This window comes from Canis lupus, chromosome 1 (genome assembly GCF_048164855.1).
Source record: "Canis lupus baileyi chromosome 1, mCanLup2.hap1, whole genome shotgun sequence".
Lineage (NCBI taxonomy): Eukaryota > Metazoa > Chordata > Mammalia > Carnivora > Canidae > Canis > Canis lupus.
Window position 1 is genome coordinate 25,130,176 of NC_132838.1, and position 22,749 is coordinate 25,152,924.

General features: G+C 38.3%; 1 protein-coding gene across 4 annotated transcripts in view; it reads left to right on the top strand.

Moving 5' to 3' along the window:
- Positions 1-19,794, top strand: part of MC2R (melanocortin 2 receptor) — a 40,256-nt gene extending 20,462 nt beyond the window's left edge. For 2 of the 4 annotated variants that reach the window (XM_072823171.1, XM_072823176.1), the window contains 2 exons: positions 2,188-2,279; positions 16,524-19,794. In XM_072823171.1, the coding sequence (XP_072679272.1) occupies positions 16,648-17,538 (891 nt within the window). In that variant the 5' untranslated portion in view covers positions 2,188-2,279; positions 16,524-16,647 and the 3' untranslated portion in view covers positions 17,539-19,794. The remainder of the gene's footprint in view (positions 1-2,187; positions 2,280-16,523) is intronic. The other 2 variants (XM_072823161.1, XM_072823183.1) reach the window with 1 other exon arrangement.
- The last annotated feature ends 2,955 nt before the right edge of the window (positions 19,795-22,749 follow it).

Here is a 22,749-nt window from a genome sequence, read left to right on the forward strand (position 1 = left end):
TTTATCTTTGTGTCTGGTGTAAGAGAATGGTCTAGTTTCATTCCTCTGCACATGGCTGTCCAATTTTCCCAGCACCATTTGTTGAAGAGACTGTCCTTTTTCCAGTGGATAGTCTTTCCTGCTTTGTCGAATATTAGTTGAGCATAGAGTTGAGGGTCCACTTCTGGATTCTCTATTCTGTTCCATTGATCTATGTGTCTGTTTTTGTGCCAGGACCACACTGTCTTGATGATCCTTCCAAGACATCAGTTTCTAAAGCTCAAGATTGAGGGACAAAGAATTTATCCCAATGGTGAACAAAAATATAATAATGACTAAAATTTAAATATCACTCATAAACCAAGACTTAGCCAAACTAGCTGGATTAGTCAGGTTGCGTGTGACCTCCCTTAGGGGGTATGCACAAATAGCTGGTCAATCAATAATGTCATGGCCATACTGAGGTCGGGAATCAAATGCTCGATTTGTGTAGACAAGGCCAGAGTCAGCAGGAAGCAAAAAGAAAAAAAGCAAAAGCAAAACACCTGCTAGTTTAAATGCATTCTCTCTTTATTGTGGGATAATAATTCTTAATAATTCTTGGTGTTATTTTCTAAAATTCTTTGTTTAGCCATAACTTTAGCAACTGTTCCAAATGACCGCAAACATTCTGGGGAACATTAATGCTTATCACACTGTGTTCTCTGGCAGCATGATATAGAAATTCATCATTTATTATCACTTAAGTCCAGATCCCCCTGGTTTAAATTGCACCTTCTACTACAACTGTAAAAAGCAAAATGTTCACAAAGAAAACTGTTGCTTCAAGGAATGTGTTTCTTTATTAATTTGGAAAAGAATCTCACATTTGGTACATTGAAGCTAGAAAATGAACTAATAACATTTTGACAGGTGTTAAGGAACACAAGTAGGCTCATTTTTATTTTCTACTAAATATCCCATGAATAGTTAGTTATTTTGCTTTTCATATTTACTGATCACATTGGTTTTCAAAAAGACTAGCCAAAAATTTTCAAGCATGCTCTAGATTTTCCTACTATGATGAAGAATTTAAATTTGTCTTTTAAGAGTATTAAAATGGGGCAGGGTTTTTTAAATCAATATTTAAGATATCGTAGTAGTCTATGGCTCTGCCAAACTAAAAGAAAACAAATTTATAAACAGTGTTTCCAATTAAAACATAATTTCTTTAACCTAAAATATAGAATATGACTGTAGATGCATAAGTGCTAGTGGTGTTAATGCAAAAGGGATCATAGTGGAAGAGATGAGAGGTTTAGCTTAAGCTGGGCTCCTGACGCATTTTGTTTAGCAAGAAGCAGGTTTCAGTAGAATTCTGGTTGGAGAGAAGCAGTATGGTTTTGTAAGGTGGACACTTATTGCCCAGCAAACTTCAAGCCAAGGAAGGAAGCAAAAGTACTCTAAAACTGTGTTGTTTGGAGTAAAGAAATCAAGACACAAAAGCAAACAAGAAAGAAGCAGTAGAGAGTTTTTAATTGGTACAAGCCAGACCACAGCAAGTGGAGATTATTATCCACATTCTTTAAGCCAAAGAACATTCTCTCCTGAAATATTTGGATCATTGAGATCAGGTAACAAAGAATTACTGTAAAGTGTTAGTGAAAAGAGTTTTGTTTCCTCTGTTACTTAATGTTTTCTACAATAATACCTTAGTTTGAGCAACAGGAGCATATAAATATATTATAACATATGATCCCTATAGAGCTCTAAGAAAGACACTGAACCAATAAGCAAATAATACATATCGGTTTCTGTTGCAGTTTGGGTTGGGGTGGGGAACGATTTGTCTAATTTTTGCATATTATTACTCTTGCTATTTAAGAAAGGGATGCAAGTATGGCAGTTAAGAGGTGGCTCGAGTACACACCCGCCCAGAGTGTGGCACTGGGCAGTTACCTAAACTGTTTGGATGGTTTCCTCAATTCTAAGGGGGATAATAACATTACCTACCTACAGAGTTGTTGTAAGAATTAAATGAATTAATGTGTGTGGAGTACGTAGAATGGTGTCCAGTATATAGTAAGCACTCATAAACACCTATTAGTGTCATCGCTCTCTTCAACCAAGAATGAGGTTGCACACTGGAGGCATGAAGATGGCAGCAGAATAGGACCCTAAGCCCATCCATGAATACAACTAACTATTAATTCATCCTAAATACCCCAGAAATCCACCTGAAGACTGACAGAACAAACTCCTGTTCTGGGAGAGAAGAGGCCACATTGAAGAAGGTCTGAAGTGCAGAGACGTGGTTTAAGGTACAAATAGATCATGGCTGCTGTGGCGAGAAGGGAGTCATGGTAGCAGAGAAGGGTGATAGAGAGAGAGGGAAACACACAAGGGAATGCACAAGGAGAACATTTCTCCATCACCACTGGCATAGAAAGTGAGCTGAGCTGAATTTCTTGAGTATTTACAATGAGTGAGGCTTAAAGCCTGGAATTTTAAAGGTCAGCAGGCTTCAATAGACCCTAGAGGTCAATGTGTTGGTCTTGGAGAGAAGATAGGCAAAAAACCTGGGAGTAGAGAGCATGTAAACAGTAATCTGAAGAGTTCCTGGGGTGCACGAAGGGGAGAATATTTGTTCTCAGAGCACATCCCTGACAGGCAGCATTCATGGAGTCACCTCTCTGAACAAAGGAGTTGTTTGGAACCATCCCCTCCCACTGCCCCTTAGCATAAACATAGAGCCACCTGTGCGAAGCAGCAGAGGCTGGAACTGGCTACCTAACTTGCTACCCTTAGCCCCACATACCTGTGCACTGATGAAATTGCCCTTCCAGGAGACCAACACAAAATTCTGCTCACATCATGTCTCCCAATCAGAGAGTTCAGCAGGGTGTCATTTCCAGTGGAGATGGTATTTAGATCAAAGCACAACTAACTAAACTCACCACATTCAGTCCAAGGACCAAACATGGCCTGCAATAGGAAACAGAACTTCTGCAGGTGACTGGCCAGAAGGATAGAGCAGCCGAAACATAACAGCAGAGCACAGAGAGCACACACTGAAGATACTCCCTGAAGTGCCGGCCTTGGGTACTACATGATCTCTTCCTCATAAGGCCATTACTTTTAGGAGCAGGAGACATAACTGACTTTTTAAAACGCAGATACAGGCAGACTTAGACAAAATGACAAGACAGAGGAATTTATCCCAAACAAAAGAACTAAATAAGACAAGGGCCAGAGAGAGGTCTCTGGGTGACTCAGTCAGTTAAGCATCTGACTTTTGATTTCAGGTTAGATAATGATCTCAGGTTTGTAAGATTGGGCCCCACGTTGGGCTTTGCAGTCAGTGCAGAGTCTGCTTACAATTCTTTCTCTCCTTCTCCCTCTGCCCCTCCTCCTGCTCATGCACAACATCTCTCTCTCTCTCTCTCTTTCTCTCAAATAAATAAATAAATAAAATCTTTTTTAAAAGACTAGGGCCAGAGAACTAAGCAAAACAGATAAAAGTAACATGCAGATGAAGAATTTAAAGCAATGATCATAAGATCATTATAATGATCATAATGATCATTACTACAAAAATAAAAGAGTTAAAAAAGAATCAATCAGATATCAATAGTGCAATAAATGAGATTAGAAATACATTTGATGCAATGAACAGCAAGCTGGAAGAAGCAGGGGAATGAATGAATGCTCTAGAAGACAAAGTAAGAAAAACAGTGAAGCTAAACAAAAGAGAAAATATGCAAAGCAGGAATAGACTTAGGGAATTCAGTAATTTCATCAAATGTAATAATATTCATATTATAGGAGTCTCAAAAGAAGAAGATAGGGAAAGGAGGACAGATAATTTATTTGAAGAAATACTTCCCTAATATGGGAAAGGTAGCAGATATCCAGATCCAAGAGGCACAAAAACCCCTACTAAACTCAACAAAAGCAAGTCTACACCAAGAACATTGTAATTAAATCTGTGAAATATAGTGATAAAGAAAGAAATCTTAAAAGAAGCGATGCAAAATAAGTCATTAACTCACAAGGGAAAACCCATAGGCTAGTAGGAAATTTTCAACAGAAACTTTGCAAACCAGAAGAGAGTGGTATGATATATTCAAAGTGCTGAATGGGAAAAATCTACAGCCAAGAATACTCTATCCACCAAGGTTATAATCCAAAATAGAAGGAGAGATAAACGGTTTCCCAGACAAAAACTAAAGTTCATGAGTCCTAAACCAGCCCTGCAAGAAATACACTTTCCAATCCATTTTGAGTGGAAAGGAGAGACCAAAAGTAACAATATGAAGGTAGGAAATACAAAAACTGTAAAAACGAATATTTCTTTTTTAAATATTTTATTTATTTATTCATGAGAGACATAGAGAGAGGCAGAGACATAGGCAGAGGGAGAAGCAGACTCCTTGAGGGGAGCCCAGTGTGGGACTCAATCCTGGGACTCCAGGATCATACCCTGAGCTAAAGGCAGACACTCAACTGCTGAGCCACCTAGGCATCTCAAAAACAAATATTTCTGTAAAAAAAAATTAATCAAGGAACTAACCAAAAAATGTATATAAAATATAATAACATATACAGGAAGGAGAGGACAAAAAATAGTTCATACTTAAATGATCATCAACTTAATATAGACTGATATATGCAGAAGAGGTTATATACAAATCTAATGGTAACCACATATCAAAAACCACCAGTAAACATACAAAGAATAAAGAGAAAGAAATACAAATATCTAAAGAAAATCAGCAAAACGTGAAAGACAAGAAAGGATCAGAGAAAATTTCCATAAACAACCACAAAACAAGAAATAAAATGACAATAAATTTATATCTATCAGTAATTACTTTGAATGTAAGTGGACTAAATGTTCCAGTCAAAAGACATAGGGTGTCAGAATAAATAAAAAACAAGACCCATCTATATGCTGCCTATAACAGACTCATTTTATTCATAAATACACCTGCAGATTGAAATTGAGGGGATGGAGAAATATTTATCATGCAAGTGGAAGTCAAAAGAAAGCTGCAGTAGGAATACTTATATATCAGACAAACTAGACTTTAAAACAAAGACTGTAACAAGATACAAAGAAGAGTACTATATGGCAATAAAGAGCACAATCTAATGAGAAGATATAACAATCATAAGGATTTATACATCCAACATGGGAGCACACAAATACACAGAACAATTAATAACAGAAATAAAGGAATTCATTGATAATAATACAATAATAGTAGGGTACTTTGACACCCCACTTACATCAATGGGCAGATATCTAAAATAAAGAAGCAAAGGCTTGGAATAACTCACTGGACCAGATGGACTTAACAGATATATTCAGAACAATCCATCCGAAAACAGCAGAATGCACATTATTTTCAGGTGCACAGGGAACATTCTCTAGAATAGGTCACATAATAGCCCCCCACCCACCAAAAACAAAAACAACAACAACAAAAAAAAAAACAATTCAAGAAGATTGAAGTCATACCATGCATCTTTTCTGACCACAACATTAGGAAACTAGAAATCAACTATATGAAGAAAAATCTGTAAAGACCACAGATACATGGAGGTTCAACACTTGCTATTAAATAATAAATGAGTCAACCAGGAAATCAAAAAAGAAATTTAAAATTACATGGAAACAAATGAAAATTAAAACAAAATGATCCAAAATCTTCAGAATGCAGCAAACTCATTCAAAGAGGGAAGTATATAGCAATACAGGCTTAACTCAGGAAGCAAAAAAAAAAAAAAAACTTAAATAAACATAGCCTTATACCTAAAGGGGCTAAAGGACTACAAATGAAGCCAAAAGCCAGCAGAAGGAAGGCAATAATAAGGATTAGAGCAGAAATAAATAATATAGAAACAAAAAAAAAAACCCAATACAACAGATCAATGAAATCAAGAGCTGGTTCTTTGAAAAAAATAAAATAAAATTGATAAAGTCAAACTCAACAAAAAAGAAAGAGAAAGGACCGAAATGAACAAAATCACCAATGAGAAGAAAAATAACAACCAACACCACAGAGATACAAACACTTGTAAGAGAATATTATGAAGAACTATATGGCAACAAATTGAACAACCTAGAAGGAATGGATAAATTCCTAGAAACATAAGCTACCAAAACTGAAACAGAAAGAAATAGAAGATGTAAACAGACTGATTACTGGGAAAGAAATTGAATCAGTGGGGCAAACAAAACAAAACAAAACAAAAAAATCAAACAAACACCTCCCAAAAACCAGAAATCCAGGACCAGATGGTTTTACAGGTGAATTCTACCAAAAATTTAAAGAAGAGTTGATCCCTGTTCTCAAACTATCCCCAAAAAATGGAAGGAAGGAAAACGTTCAAATTTTTTACACTGATACCAAAACCAGATAAAGACACACTGAAAAAGAGAACTACAGGACAATATCCATGATGAACACAGGTGCAAAAATCCTCAACAAAATACTAGGAAATCAAATCCAACAATACTTCTTAAAAACTCATTTACCACAAGATAATGGGATTTGGTTGCAAGCATGGTTCAATATTCAGAAATGAATTGATGTGACACATCACATTAATAAAAGAAATCATTAGATACAGAAAAAACATTTGACAAAGTACAACATCCGTTCTTGATAAAAACCGTTGACAAAGTAGGTTAAGAGGAAACATACCTCAACATAATAAACTCCATATATGAAAAACCCACAACTAATATTATCTTCAATGGGGAAAAATTGAGAGCATTTTCCCTAAGGTCAGGAACAAGATAGGGATGTCCACTCTCACCCCCATTATTTAACATAGTAGTGGAAGACCTTGTCACAGCAATCAGGAAACAAAAAGAATTAAAAGGCATCCAAATTGGCAAAGAAGAAGTAAAACTTTCACTATTTACTAATGACATGATGTTATACATAGAAAGACCTAAAACTCTACAACAATAACAACAAAAACTACTAGGACAGTAAAGTCACAGGACACAAAATCAAGGTATAGAAATCAGTTGCATTTCTATACACCAACAATGAAGCAGCAGAAAGACAAAGTAAGGAATCAATCCCATTTACAATTGCACCAAAAACAATGATACCTAGGAACAAACCTACCCAAAGAGGTGAAAAGCCTCTACTCTGAAAATTAAAAGACACTAATGAAAGAAACTGAAGATGATACAAAAAATGGAAAGGCATTCCATGCTCATGAATTGGAAGAGCAAATATTGTTAAAATGTCTATGTCACCCAAAGCAATCCACACATATAATGCAATTCTCATCAATATACCAACAGCATTTTTCATAGAACTAGAACAAACAATCCTAAAATTTGTATGGAACCACAAAGACCCTAAATAAACAAAACAATCTTGAAAAAGAAAAGCAAAGCTGGAGGCATCATAATTCTAGACTTCAAGTTATATTACAAAGTGGTAGTGATAAAAACAGTATGGTACTGGCACAAAAACAGACACATCGATCAATAGAACAAAATAGAAAACACAGAAGTAAACTTACAATACATGGTCAATTAACTTTTGACAAAGCACGAAGGAATATCCAATAGGAAACAGCCTCTTCAACAAATGGTATTAGGAAAACTGGACAGCGACATGCAAAAGAATGGGCCACTCTCTTATATTATACACAAAAATAAATTCAAAATGGGATAATGACCTAAATGTGAGACAAGAAATCATTAAAATCCTAGAAGAGAACACAGGAAGTGACTTCTTTGTCATTGGTCATAGCAACTTCTTTCTAGATATGTTTCCTGAGGCAAGGGGAACAAATAAATAGTAAACTATTGGGACTTCATCAAAATAAAAAGCTCTGCACAATGAAGGAAACAATCAACAAAACTAAAAGGAAAGCTACAGAATGGGAAAAAATAATTGCAAATGACATATCTGGTAAAGGGTTTGTATCCAAAATATAAAAGTCAACACCAAAATAATTATAATAATCCAGTTAAAAATGGACAGAAGACATGAATAGACATTTTTCCAAAGAAAACATACAGATGGCCAACAGACACATGAAAAGATGCTCATCATCACTCATCATCAGGGAAATACAAACCAAAACTGCTATAAGATATTACCTCACATCTGTAAAAATCAATGGCATAACTAAAATCAACAACACAAGAAACAACAGGTGTTGATGAGGATAGGGAACCCTCTTCCACTATTGGTAGGAATGCAAAGTAATGCAACTACTCTGGAAAACAGTGTGGAGTTTCCTCAAAAAGTTAAAAATAGAACTATCCTATGATCCAGCAATCACACTACTGGGTTTTCACCCAAATAATAAGAATACTAATTGCAAGAATACATGCTCTCCTATGTTTAAGGCAGCATTATTTACAAGTTATGTAAACAACCCAAGAGTCCATTGATTGATCAATGGATAAAAAAGATGTGCTATATATACACAATGGAATATTACTTAGACATAAAAAAATAATGAAATCATGCCATTTGCAATTTCTTGGATGGATTTAGAGAAAAAAGTGAAATAGATAAAGACAAATACCATATGATTTCACTCATATGTGGAATTTAAGAAAAAAAAAGAAGCAAAGGGACAAAAAAGAGAGAGAGAAGTAAACCAAGAAATGGACTCTTAACTATGGAGAACAAATCAGTGGTTAGGGGAATGGAGGTGGGGGTGGGGATGTGTTCAATAGGTGATGAGTATGAAGGACTACACTTGCTGTGATGAGCATGTGGTGATGTATGGAACTTCTGAATCACTATATCATACACCTAAAAATAATATTACACTGTATGTTAACTAACTGGAATTTAAATATTTTTTTTAAAAAATGGGGTTGCACTCCACCTGTAGACCCTACCAACCAGATTGGCAGCAATTCGTGAATCCACATGAACAATGGCTGACTGATGGCCTCTTGAAGATGACTCCATAGACCACACTATTTCAAATTCAAATTTCTATTCACGTTCGGTAGCCTCCTCGGATTTATAGGGTTGACAGGAACAGATTATCAATGTCCATTGACTGAAGTTGGGTTTCAGAACCACCTCTTCCTAAGAAGTACCAGAATCTCTTTCACCATTTCTTTTTTTCTTTATCAGTTCTACCATCAAATGCATTCAAGATTGAAAATGCATAATACCAAATCTGATTAAACTGGCTCTGGATAGGGTATCAAGTAGGAAGATCTTGAGCTTACCAGGTCCCACAGACACACCAAAATCTATTCTGTATATATAACAGCTATCTCTGAAAACAAACTGAGTTGACTAGCAGAACAGATCATACAAACTAAGGATACAAAGAGAAAGCCACATTGAGATAGGTGGGAGTGGCAGACATGTGGGTTAGTCAGTGCCCATACATCCAGGATGGTAACTCACAAGTGGGAAGGCTATCAAAGCCAGAGAAGCCCCTCCTGAGGAACAATGAGTCCAAACCCCACAACGGGCTCTACAGTCCAAGAAACCTGCACTGAGTAGATGAGCCTCTATAACATCTGTCTTTGAAACTATAGAGCTTATGTCTGGAAAATGTAGAGGGCAATAGGAAATGGAGACTTGATGCCCATGATTTCACTTGCTCTGAGACTCAGCACAGAGACAGAAGTTTGAAAAACACCTGAGTTATACACAGAGATCTGTTGACGAATATTAGGGTTGTGCCAGACAGCAGGGACCTGTTGCAACATTCCCCAAGGACAGAAGCAATGATGGGCACTCATTTTTTTCTAGCTGGCCTAGCACTGGTACCTGCTGTGCTAGCACTGCTCATCCTGACCCATAATTCCCCTGTGGACTTGCCCCATCTAACCCAGCTGCCAGATCTAGGCCCCTGCCAAATGGCTCACTGCCCTACCAGTCTCAGCAGACAACCTCAGCCTGCCCCAGAGCCCATCCCGAGTGGCTCATGGCCCCACCACACCTGGTGGATGCCATCAGGCTTCTCCCAAGTGGCTCCCTGCCCTACCAGTCCAGCAAGTACCCTCAGCAAGCAACAGAGCCGCTCCAAGCACCCCCATCCAGGGAAGCCAGCACTGAACACCAGAATGTCTACAGAAGTCTCAGTCAGATTTCACAGCAAGCTGTACCAGAAGCCTGTCCCATTCACCAGTGCGCTCACAGGAGTCCAGCTAGAAGGGCCAAAGACCAACTCTGCTTACCAGCATGCTTGCAGCAGCCATGGCAAAACATTGCAGGCAGCCCTGCCCGGGACAGCCACACACACCAGTGAGTCTGCACTGTGTGATCCAGCCACAACAAGAGGGTACACGCAGCCCACACAAGGGTCAGTCATAGGGCACCTGGATCAAGTGATCAGGAGAATTTGAGCTACTAAGCCTCACAGGTGACCTTCTGCATAAAGTCAATCTTTTAAGGCTAGGGATCATAATTAATCAGTCATAACTGATCTACTGAATACATAGAAATTACCAAAGAGTTAGACAAAATAAGGAAATAGCAGAATATCTTCCAAGCAAAAGGATAACAAAACCTCAGAAAAAGAGGTAAAGGTAACCTGACATTGAAAACAGATATTCAAGTTCAGGAACCACAGTGCCCTAAGCAAAATGAACTCAGAGGGAGCCATACCAAGACAAATTATAATCAAAGTGTGAACAGTTAAAGATAAAGAGAGACTCTTAAAAGCAGCAAAAGAAAAACAACTAGTTATATAAAAAGGATCCTCCGTAAGACTATAAGCTGATTTTTCAGCAGACACTGCAAGCCAAAAGGGAGTGACATGATATATTCTAAGTGATGAAATGAAAAAACCTACAACAAAGAATACTGTACCCAGAAAGGTCATTACTCAGAATTGAAAGAGAAATTTTCCAGACAAGAAAAAGCTAAAGAATTTCATCACCACTAAAATAATCTTATAAGAAATGTTGAAGGGACTTCCTTAAACAGAAAAGAAAAGGCCATGATTAAAATAAGAAAATTATGAAAGAAAAAAATCTCACTGGTAAAAATAAACATAGAGTAAATGTAGTGGATCAACCATCTGCATAACTAGTATGTAGATTAAAACAGAAAAGTTATACAATCATTTAGATCTACAATAATTATTCAGGTATAGACAAAATAATAAGATGTAAAATATAACATCAAAAACATAAAGCAAGGGGGATAAAAATGTAGCACTTTTAGAATGCACTAGAACTTAAGCAACCATTAACTTAAAATAGACTGCTATATGCTATATACATAGAATTTTATGTGTGAACTTCATGGGAACCACAAACCAAATATCAATAATAGATACACAAAAGGCAAAGATAAAGGAATATAAGCACAACACTAAGGAAAGTCACCAAATCACAACAGACGAGAGCAAGGAAAAAAAAGAAAGAACAGAGAAGAACTACAAAAACAACCAGAAAACAATCAACAAATGGCAAAAGTACATATCTATAAATAATTACTTTAAATGTAAATGGACTAAATGTTCCAATCCAAAAACATAGTATCACTAGATGGATAAACAAAACAATACCATGTATACTATGTACAGGAGACTCACTTCAGATAAAAAAACACACGGCCACTGAGAGTGAAGGAATGGAAAATGTATTCCATGCACATTGAGACAGAAAGTTGGGGTAGCAATATTTATATCAGACTAAAGAGACTTTAAACCAAAGACTGTAATTAGAGACAAAAAAGAACTTTACATTATGATAAAGGGATCAATCCAACAAAAGGATGTAACATTTGTAAATATCTATCCACCCCACATAGGGACACCTAAATAAATGAAGCAAATATTAACAGACATAAAGGGAGAGATTTACAGTAATATAATAATAACAGGTGACCTTAACAACCCACTTACATCAATAGATAAATGATCCAGACAGAAAATCAATAAGGAAACGTTGGCCTTAAACAATCCATTAGACCAGGTGGACTTACATATACAGAGCATTCCCTCTAAAAATATCAGAATTCACATTTTTTCAAGTGTACATAGAACATTCTCCAGAATAGACCACAAAACAAGTACCAGTAAATTTAAGAAGATTGGAATTATATCAAGCGTTTTTTCTGGCCACAATGGTATGAAATTAGAAATCAATTACAAGAAGAAAGCAAATATGTGAAGACTAAACAACATGCTAACTTAACAACAAATGTGTTAATGAGAAAAATCAAAGAGGAAATCAAAAAATACCTTGAGACAGATGAAAATGGAAACACAACAGTTCAAAATCTATGGGATACAGCAAAAGCAGCTCTAAGAGGAAAGTTTATAGGAATACAAGCCTACCTCAAGAAACAAGAAAAATCTCTAACAGTCCATCCTTACACCTAAAAAACATAGAAAAAGAAAAACAAAGCCCACAGTTAGTAGAAGGAAGGAAATAATAAAGACAAACAAAACCGATAAATCTTTAGCTAGACTCATCAAGAAAAAAAAAGAATACTCAAATAATGCCAGAAGTGAAAAAAGGAGACATTACAACTGATAGCAAAAAAATACTAAGGATATAAGAGACTACTATGAATGACTACATGCCAAAAAGGGAGATAACCTAGAGGAAATGGATATAGTACTAGAAATGTACAATCTTCCAAGACTGAATCAAGAAGAGATTTTAAAAAAACTGAACAAACTGATAACTAGTAATGAGATTGAATCAGTAATTTAAAAAACTCCCAACAATCAAAACACTCTTCATAGATGAATTCTACCAAACATTTAAAGAAGAATTAATACTTATTCTTCTCAAATGATCCCAAAAAATTGAAGAGGAAAGAATGCTTCCAAACTCATCCTACGGGGCCAGTATTATCCTGATACCAAAACCAAAGACACTACAAAGAAAGAAAATTACAAGCCAACATCTCTGATGAACATGAATTAACGCAGAAATACTCAATACTCAACAAAATATTAGCAAACCAATTTCAATTGTAGAGTGAGGGGATCATACACCATGACAAAGTGGGATTTATTCCAAGGATGTAAGAATGGTTCATCACCCACAAATCAGCCAATGTGACATATCACGTTACAAAAAGGAAGATAAACATGATATGATCATCTCAATACATGCAGAGAAAGCATCTTATCAAATTCAACATTCATTTATGACTAAAAACTCCCAACAAAGTGGGTATAGAAGAGAATGCCATATCACAAACCCACATTTAATGTCATATTCAAAACTTTTCCCCCAAGATCAGATACCACAAAACAAAAATGCCCAGTCCTGTCACTATTATTGAACATAGTACTGAGAATCCTAGTTATAGCAATGAGAGAAGAAATAGAAATAGAAGGCATCCAAATTGAAAAAGTAGTAAAATTGTCACTATTTACAGATGATATTACATATATAACCCTAAAGACTCCACCCAAAAATATTAGAACTAATAAATTAATTCAGTAATGTTGTAGGATACAAAATTAATATACATAAATCTGTGGCATCTGTATGTATTAATAAACAATCAGAAAGTGAAATTAAGAAATAAAATATTCATACTAGAAAGCGGCCCAGTTTCATTCTCTTACATGTAGCTGTCCAGTATTCCCAATACCATTTATTAAAGAAGTTTTCTTTATATTTTTTTTACACTTTATATTCTTGCTTCCTTTGTCAAAGATTCATTGATCATATAAGAATGATTTTGTTTCTGGACTCTGTTCTGTGTTCATTGACTTATGTGTCTTTTCTGTGTCAGTGCCATAGTGTTTTTGTTATTATCATTTTGTTGTACAGTTTGAAATTAGAAAGCGTGATATCTCCAGCTTTGTTCTTGTTCAAGATTGCTTTGGCTATTTGAGGTCTTTTGTATTTATATACAAATTTTAAGGTTCTTTGTTCTAGTTCTGTGAAAATTGCCGTTGGATATTGCCGTTGGTATTTTGATAGAGTTGCATTAATATCCAAAATATATAAAGACCTCACATAACTCAATATGAAAAACGATCTAATTAAAAAATAGGCAGATGACCTGAATAGACATTTCTCCAAAGAAGAAATATAGAGGGTCAAAAGACACATGGAAAACTGCTCAACGTCACTAATCATCAGGATAATACAAATCAAAACCACAATGAGATATCACCTCACATCTCACAGAATGGCTAGTGTCAAAAAAACAAGAAATAACAAAAGTTAGCAAGGATGTGAACAAAAAGGAAAACCAGCACTGTTGAAGGGAATATAAAATGATGCCACCACTATGGGAAACACTATGAAGTTTTCTCAAAAAATTAATAGTACTGTCATATGATCCAGCAGTTCCACTCTTGGTATTTATCTGAAGAAAATGAAAACTCTAATTTGAAAAGACATATGCACATCCTATGTTCACTGCAGCATTATTTATAATAGCCAAGATATGGAAGCAACCTGAGTGGCATCACTAGATGAATGGAGACAGAAAGAGAGGGTGCTACATCTTTATAAGAAATAGGCTCACCCTATTATATAGGCTGAGGAGTTTCAAGATCTACAGTCCTCAAGCTGAGGCCCAGGAGAGATGATGGTATAGTTTCAATCAGAGAGTCTACAGCCTCAGGAAGCCTGGGTGGCTCCGCGGTTGAGCACCTCCCTTCGGCCCAGGCCATGATCCTGGCATCCCAGGATCAAGTCCCACATCAGGCTCCCTGCATGGAGCCTGCTTCTCCCTCTGCCTGTGTCTCTGCCTCTGCCTCTCTCTGTGTGTCTCTCATGAATAAATAAATAAAATGTTAAAAAAAAAAAAAAAGCCTACAGCCTCAAGACCCAAGAAGAGCTGATGTTTCTTTTTGAGTCCAATGACCCATCTCAGCAGTCAGGCAGACAGAGCTCCCTCTTACTCACTGGAGGATTTTTGTTCTATGTGGGCCTTCACCATATTGGATGAGGCCTGCTGGGGAAGGCAACTTGCTTCAATCGGTCTACTGATCCAAGTATTATTCTCCCCCAAAGCACCCTCACAGACACCCAGAATAATGTTTGACCAAATGTAGGGCACCTGAGACCAGTCAAGTTGACACACAACTTGACACACATCATTGGCCCCATCCTTTCCAACATACGTAGATACATGAGTGCACGCTGACAGCATAGAGACTTCCCAGGCCTACTAGGGGAAGCTAGGATGACTGAGCATCCTGGTTTGCCTGGGGCTGAGGGATACGACTGGACACTGGTCTCTCAGTCCCAGGCAAACAGGACAAGGTGGTCATCCTAGGTAGAACCCTATCAGCTGCTACCACCTGTCACTCCACTTCTCTCTCTCTCTCTCTTTTCTAAGATTTTATTTATTTATTCATGAGACACAGAGAGAGAGGGAGAGAGGCAGAGACACGGGCAGAAGGAGAAGCAGGCTCCCTGCAGGGACCCCGATGCAGGACTCGATCCCAGGACTCCAGGATCATGCCCTGGGCCAAAGGGAGGTACTAAACCGCTGAGCCACCCAGGGATCCCCCTCCACTTCTCTCTTCACATCAACCTACCTAACTCAAAAACTTCCACCTTAACACTTGACCTCTGACCTCAGTCCTTTGTAAGAAAATTCCTTCCTTTCCAGGAGAAACCTCACTATAATATAGTAACGTATGCCTTGTGGACTTTTGATCAAAAGCTACACTCCTAGATGCACTCTCCCTGGGACCACCCTAAAGCATGGCAGCTGGCTTCCCACACACTCAAGTGAAGGAGAATTAAGCTCCGTCCCTTGAAGGGAAAAGTGTAAAAAATCTATGATCATGCCTTTAAAACCACCACCTTGGCAAAGGCAAACTTGACACATTTCTTAAAACTGCCTGTGTCCAACCATCTGAAAACACAATCAGTAAAAATTCCACAAGCTCTCAGCAGAAGAAGACTTCTCAAAGTTGTTCAATTATGATTTCCTCATCCCCTTCTGTTTGAGGGAAACTGGACCCTTCTGGTGCCATAATTGAACTCCAACACCTTGGAATTATTGGAGTTCTCCAGAAATACCACTCCTGTGAGTTCTATCTTTGAAATGGAAATAATAACATGTATTTTGGGATCGGTACATCAATACTTGCCATTAAGCCAGTAGCTGTAGGGTCAGGCAGTGACCCAAAAGACAAACAGTGAAATAGAAAGGACCTAAACATCTCATTTATTCATTGAATCCAGCCACCACCTTCCAATCAAAGAAGGGTAGTTGTGTGCTTTCCTGTTTCTACACATGCCTTTCATTTGTTTTACTTCTTCTTCTTTTTTTTTTTTTTCCATTTCAATCCATCTCATTTAATCTATCTCACACACAGTTGGATTCATGAGGATGGGGCATGGAGAGAGGAGAGGACAAGGACAATCTTTGTTTTTATCTCTGAAGTCAGAATTCCATTAACAATGTTTTTCTCATAGAGAAGTTAAGATGAGAATCCAGTAAACTGTTTTATTTAAATTACTGCACCATCATATTTTGTTGAAGCAATAGAGCTTTTAAAAGATAATGTGACTTAGCTTTTATTTTATTTAGACTATTTAGCAACTAGTCTATAATATATATATAATATAATATATGTCGCTATATATTCTTTAGGTGGCCTGGTGGTTTTTACCTCTGACCTCCAGCAAGTACTACAAACAAGAAAAGATTCTGAAGAATCAATCAAGCTTTCTGCCGAGGCAGAGTAACACCTTTGTCTTAACCACTAGCCGGAGAAATGAAGCACATTATCAATCTACATGAAAACATCAACGATACAGCAAGAAATAATTCAGACTGTCCTCATGTGGTTTTGCCGGAAGAGATATTTTTTATAATATCCATCATCGGGGTTTTGGAAAATCTGATGGTCCTTCTAGCTGTGATCAAGAATAAGAATCTGCAGTCACCCATGTACTTTTTCATTTGCAGCCTGGCCATTTCTGATATGATGGGCAGCTTGTATAAGATCCTTGAAAATATCCTGATCGTGTTCAGAAACATGGGTTATCTCAAGCCTCGGGGCAATTTTGAGACCACAGCGGATGACATTATGGACTCCCTGTTCATCCTCTCCCTCCTTGGTTCCATTTTCAGCCTGTCTGTGATAGCAGCTGACCGCTACTTTACAATCTTCCACGCTCTGCAGTACCACAGCATTGTGACCATGCGCCGAGCCATCGTTGTCCTGACGGTCATCTGGACAGGCTGCACAGGCGGTGCCATTACCATGGTTATCTTCTCTCATCACGTCCCCACAGTGATCACCTTCACGTCGCTGTTCCCTCTGATGTTGGTCTTTATCCTGTGCCTTTATGTGCACATGTTCTTGCTTGCCCGTTCCCACGCCAGGAAGATCTTGACGCTTCCCAGAGCCAACATGAAAGGGGCCATCACACTGACCATCCTGCTTGGAGTCTTCATCTTCTGTTGGGCTCCCTTTGTCCTTCATGTTCTGTTGATGACATTTTGCCCAAATAACCCTTACTGCGCCTGCTACATGTCCCTCTTCCAGGTGAACGGCATGTTGATCATGTGCAATGCGGTCATTGACCCCTTTATATATGCCTTCAGGAGCCCTGAGCTCAGGGAGGCGTTTAAGAAGATGATCTTCTGCAGTAGGTCCTAGTGGAATTATTGGTCCCTGATTTTAGAAGCAACAGGGATAATTTTGTCAAGTAACAGAATAACATGACACACCAACAAATGCTCATGCTTCCCCGCGATCCGTCCTTTCCTTAATGTGCGCAAGGGTTATCCCACTAACTAGTGTCTGTAATAGCTTAGTCCTGTGTGAAGAGTCTTGCCGTAGGTTACAACTTTTATGACCACAGAGAGAAAACAATGCATGAAAAAGAATGACCGACTACAAAGCACAGATGGCAATATAAACATATAAATCTAAGAGTTTTTGCACTAAGGTAAAAACTTGCTCTTCTATAGATATCTAGCAAGCCTGTTGCTGAGATTGCCTTCCTAGGCTGGAGGGCGTTGTAATCAGTTTCTAGAAGTTAAAGCGCCAGGACGGATGCTCAGGGCACAAGCTACAACGTGTTTGTAAGCAAGTGAAAGGTGCCAATAAATTACTGCAACTATCCAGCATAGCCACACAGAATCCCTGCCCTCCCCCCTCCTTCCTGCCTGCTTGCTTTACTGTATTCCACCTTAAATCTTTTTTTCAATCTTTTGGAGCCCAACACAGGGCTTGAACTCATGACCCTGAGGCCAAAATCTGAGCTGAGATCAAGAGTCAGACATCCAAAGGACTGAGTCATTTGAGACGGTGCCCCATCTCAAATCTTTTTGGAAGTAGGCAGGGCATAAATTATCAATGTCAAATAAGCGGCTCTGAGTGTCCAATAATAAAGGAAACTTCTCTGTTAGCCCTCTTTGCTCATGGAGTATCCCACTGGCCTTAAAATCCTTTCCTGTTAAAACTCTCATGATTCAGAAGCATAAATTTCAGAGGAGGAAATAAAAATTTAATACATGACCATGTGGAAATAAATAAAGGCCAGAGGAAAAATGTGACTATTTGTTTTTTTTTGTTTTTTTTAAATAAATTTATTTTTTATTGGTGTTCAATTTACCAACATACAGAATAACACCCAGTGCTCATCCCGTCAAGTGCCCCCCTCAGTGCCCGTCACCCATTCATCCCCACCCCCCGCCCTCCTCCCCTTCCACCACCCCTAGTTCGTTTTTGAAGAAAGCATAACCATTCTTTGTGCGTGTGTCTAAATGTAGGGGTAAAAGAAGAGACTAAAAACCCCAATATATATTGTGTAGAATGATTAGAGAGTGTGAGTTCACCTCACCTTGTGACTACGGGAGAAACCAAAACGGAAACACCACTTCAAGAACAGTGCTAGTATGGAGACCCAGGCCAGAGACTGATGAAAAACCTTTTAACTCCTTCCACAGATGAGTGTAAGAGGCAGATGCAGTCACTGGAAAGTTTCATTCCACTGTCAGCCACAGGAAAGGTGCCAGATATTGAGAAGCAGCGTCCCCGGTGACAATATAGAAATAAAATTGGCAAGTTCATCCATTTTTTAATAGCTAAAGATAAAGCTTAAAAAAGAAGCAAATTCTGACCATAAGCCCTTGCTGAGTTGGAGGGTGATTTAAAGGGATGAGTGATGAGAGAGAGGCAAGTAAGGTCTTTAAATTCACCGAGCAGCTCTGCGTGGGACCCACGGAGAGTGGCTGAGTCTTCTGCAAGAGGCAATGCTTGATCGTCAAGGGAGTTTTCCCTGAGCTGCTGAGAGGAGGAGCCAGCCACAAATAGGACTTCTTGCCTGGTAGTGGTAAGGGACAGGTGGGGGGGGGCGGCTAGGTAGGGAGAGAGAGGTAGGGGGCTCCGTGGTCAGGCTCACAAGAATCCCCAAAATGCAGAAATGTAAGGAAACCGAGATAAGACAACAAAGCAGACCATCCTCCCTAGGTGCTGGGGTGGGGGCGGAGGTGACTATTTTTTATGACTGTCACCTATGAGCATCAAAGAATAACCAGACCCTAAAAAGAAGTAAGTCATTAAAGATGCTATCACCAGTCCTTACTCAAACCAAGATTTCCAGGCAGGTTTCCAGACAGCATTCATCATGGATTTGAGATGGAACCTGAAGTATGTCTTGTCCTCTGTGTTCTGTAGAAATCCTTCCTTGGTTACTTCTTGCCAAATGGACAATATTACTCGAATGTATGTTAACTTGGATTTCTTGATAATTAAGACACTAGATGGAAGCTTATTTTTCATAAAATCTAAAGCACAACCCTATAAGTGATTTTTAAGTGTTATTTCTATCGTTAAAAGAATAATGTATAGAATATTTTTTTCTGTGATTGAACTGAGTGTTCTCAATAAAATGTAGACTTTCTTTGATGTTGTGCCTCCTGTGATACCATAGAGGTGAGTAGTGCAATTTAACAACCGTCATAAATAGTCCCAAAGTACTGTGCGTGTTGAATTCTGCTTTGTTAGTAACTTTGCCATCCCCTCATCACTCCCAAGCTCTCGGCTGTTACATCCGTCCTCAAAGGAAATCACCTAGAAATTCCTTCACCTCTCACTGTCTTTCATTTGTTACGTTTAATCTGAGAAACAAAATCAAGAAGGCTAGAAGGCAAAATATAAAGGCTGAGTTCCAACTCAGAGACATTGTCAATTCTAGTCCTTAGCATCTTCAAATCAGTTCAAGGTTTTTTTTTTTTTTTTTAAGATTTTATTTATTTGTTCATGGAGAGAGAGAGACAGAGACACAGAGAGGGAGAGACACAAGCAGAGGGAGAAGCAGGCTCCATGCAGGAAGTCCGACATGGGACTTGATCCCGGGTCCCCAGGATCACACCCTAAACCACTGAGCGACCTGGGCTGCCCAAGTTCAAGGTTTTTAATACTTATAATTACTGGGGGGAAAGTGTGGTTTCCTACCCTACCTTTCTATGTAATTCAAACAAAAACAGTATCAAACTGCATACATTTGAGTAAGAAAGATCAACATGGCTCAGATTTTTCCCATGATGATCCCTTCAGTTCTTTTTTTTTTTTTAAAGATTTATTTATTTATTCATTCAGAGAGAGCGAATAGAGAGGCAGAGACACAGGCAGAGGGAGAAGCAGGCTCCATGCAGGAAGCCCGATGCGGGACTTGATCCTGAGTCTCCAGGATCACACCCCGGGCTGCAGGCGGCTCTAAACCGCTGCGCCACTGGGGCTGCCCCAGTTCTTTTATTTTGATCAAATTTTTAAACTGCTTTGCTGATACCATTGATGAGGAGCAAAAGGAAAGCTGAGGGCAAAGCACAAGCTAACACCACACAACCCTCCTTCCCAGGTGAGATTTTTTTTTTAAACTTAAATTCAATTAGCCAACATATCGTACATCAGTAGTTGCAGATGTAGAGTTCAATAACTCAACAGTTGCATATAACCCAGTGCTCATCATATCACATGCCATCCTGAACGCCCATCACCAAATTGCCCCCTCTCCCTTCCAAAGATAGTCAGTTTGTTTCCTACAGTTAAGAGTCTCTTGTGGTTTGTCTCCCTTTCTGATTTATTCCCATTCAGTTTTTCCTCCCCTCCCCTGTGATCCCCTGCACTGTTTCTTACATTCCCCATGTGAGTGAAACCATATGATAATTGTCTTTCCTTGAGTGACTTATCTTGCTCAGCATAATACCCTCCAGTTCCATCCATGTCTATGTAAATGGTAAGTATTCATCCTTTCTGATGGCTAAGTTAGTGCAATGGAATATTACTCCCCAGTTGAAATATGTGTGACATTCCTCAGACACCCCTGGTTGCCCAAGAACAAAACAAAGGGAAAAAAAATAATTAACTGATAGAGATCACAGTCATGTAGGATATGAATCTCCATCAGTTTGCAACTGTCCTAATGATTTATGAGAAAATAGCAATCTCCAGAAACCTCTAGACTCAATTTCCTGGAACCCTAACATCACCCTCCCCTCAATAGGATAGAAAATCTTATATAATCAGGCACTCCTCACAACCCCAGTGCAGCTCTTTCTACCCATGGGTCCTGTCCCTGTGCCATAATAAAACACCATTTTTGCATCAAAAATGTCTCAAGAATTCTTTCTTGATCATTGGCTCTGAACCCCACCCCTCCAAACCACATCACCATAAGCATATGTACAGTTTTATTGATAATGTAGCTTTGGATCAGACAGCTGAGATTAAATAAAGGATGAAGTACTATAAATGACTTGGTGTCCTCTTTTTTCTCTCTGCCTTTTTGTTGTTGTGATTTTTAATTTATTTTTATTTATTTTTATATTGAAGCATAATTGGCATACAATCTTATATTCTTTTCAAGTGTACAACACAGTGATTCAACAATTCTATACATTACTCAGTGTTCACTAAGGTAAGTGTAGTCACCATCTGTCACCATACAACTTTATTACAATATTATTCACTATATTCTCTATGCTACACTTATTTATTTTACTACTGAAATTTCATATTTCTTAATCTTCTTTATCTATTTTGTCCATTTCTCCACCCACCTGGTGGGTGTCCACCTCCCCGAGGTGAGAAACAGGCTATAAAACAAATAGCTCCTAATCTCTTTTCAAAGTAATTGACTTTATTTTCATCAGTGATGGATAAGCTTCAGCATCCTCAAAAATAGCAGTTTGACCACCTTCAAACTTAGGGTTTGACAAAAAGGCAGCTGGGAGAACAATAGATGCATTAAAGGTATAGGTGGTTATATATGCTGGGGATTCTGCTGAGAGAAGTAGGGGAGCAGGAGGGGGCCTCCTGAGGGTAGAACAAAGCTCAATCACCGTCCCTGGGAACGTTCCCTATGAGGGATCCCAAATGTGGTTAGATAAGTCTTTGGAGCAATTTATGCAACAGGACATTGTTGAAAACAACAGAATCGGCAATTAGTGGTGCTTAACAGCTAGGTATGATCAGCGGAAGAGCCACCAAACAGAGCCCTGTCCAAACTATCATCATTCCAAGGCAAACCCAAAACTACATCCCCTGAGGAGAATATCAGAGGTATAATACTGCAGGGTGGGTTGAAGTGTAGACCTCAGCCAGTCACAGAACAGATAAACAAGCAACTAAAAGCAAAAAATCCCCAGAATGGGGTAAGGGAACCAGTACCCAGAGTTACTATGTTATATCATCTAAAATATCCAATTCCCAGGAAAAATTATAAGACTTACAAAGGAACAGGAAAGTATGATCCACATGCCAAGGAGTAAATAGCCGGCAACAAAAACTGCCTGTGAGACCAATCAGATGTCTAATTTAACAAAAGGTCACAGTAGCTATTATAAGCATGTTCAAAAATTT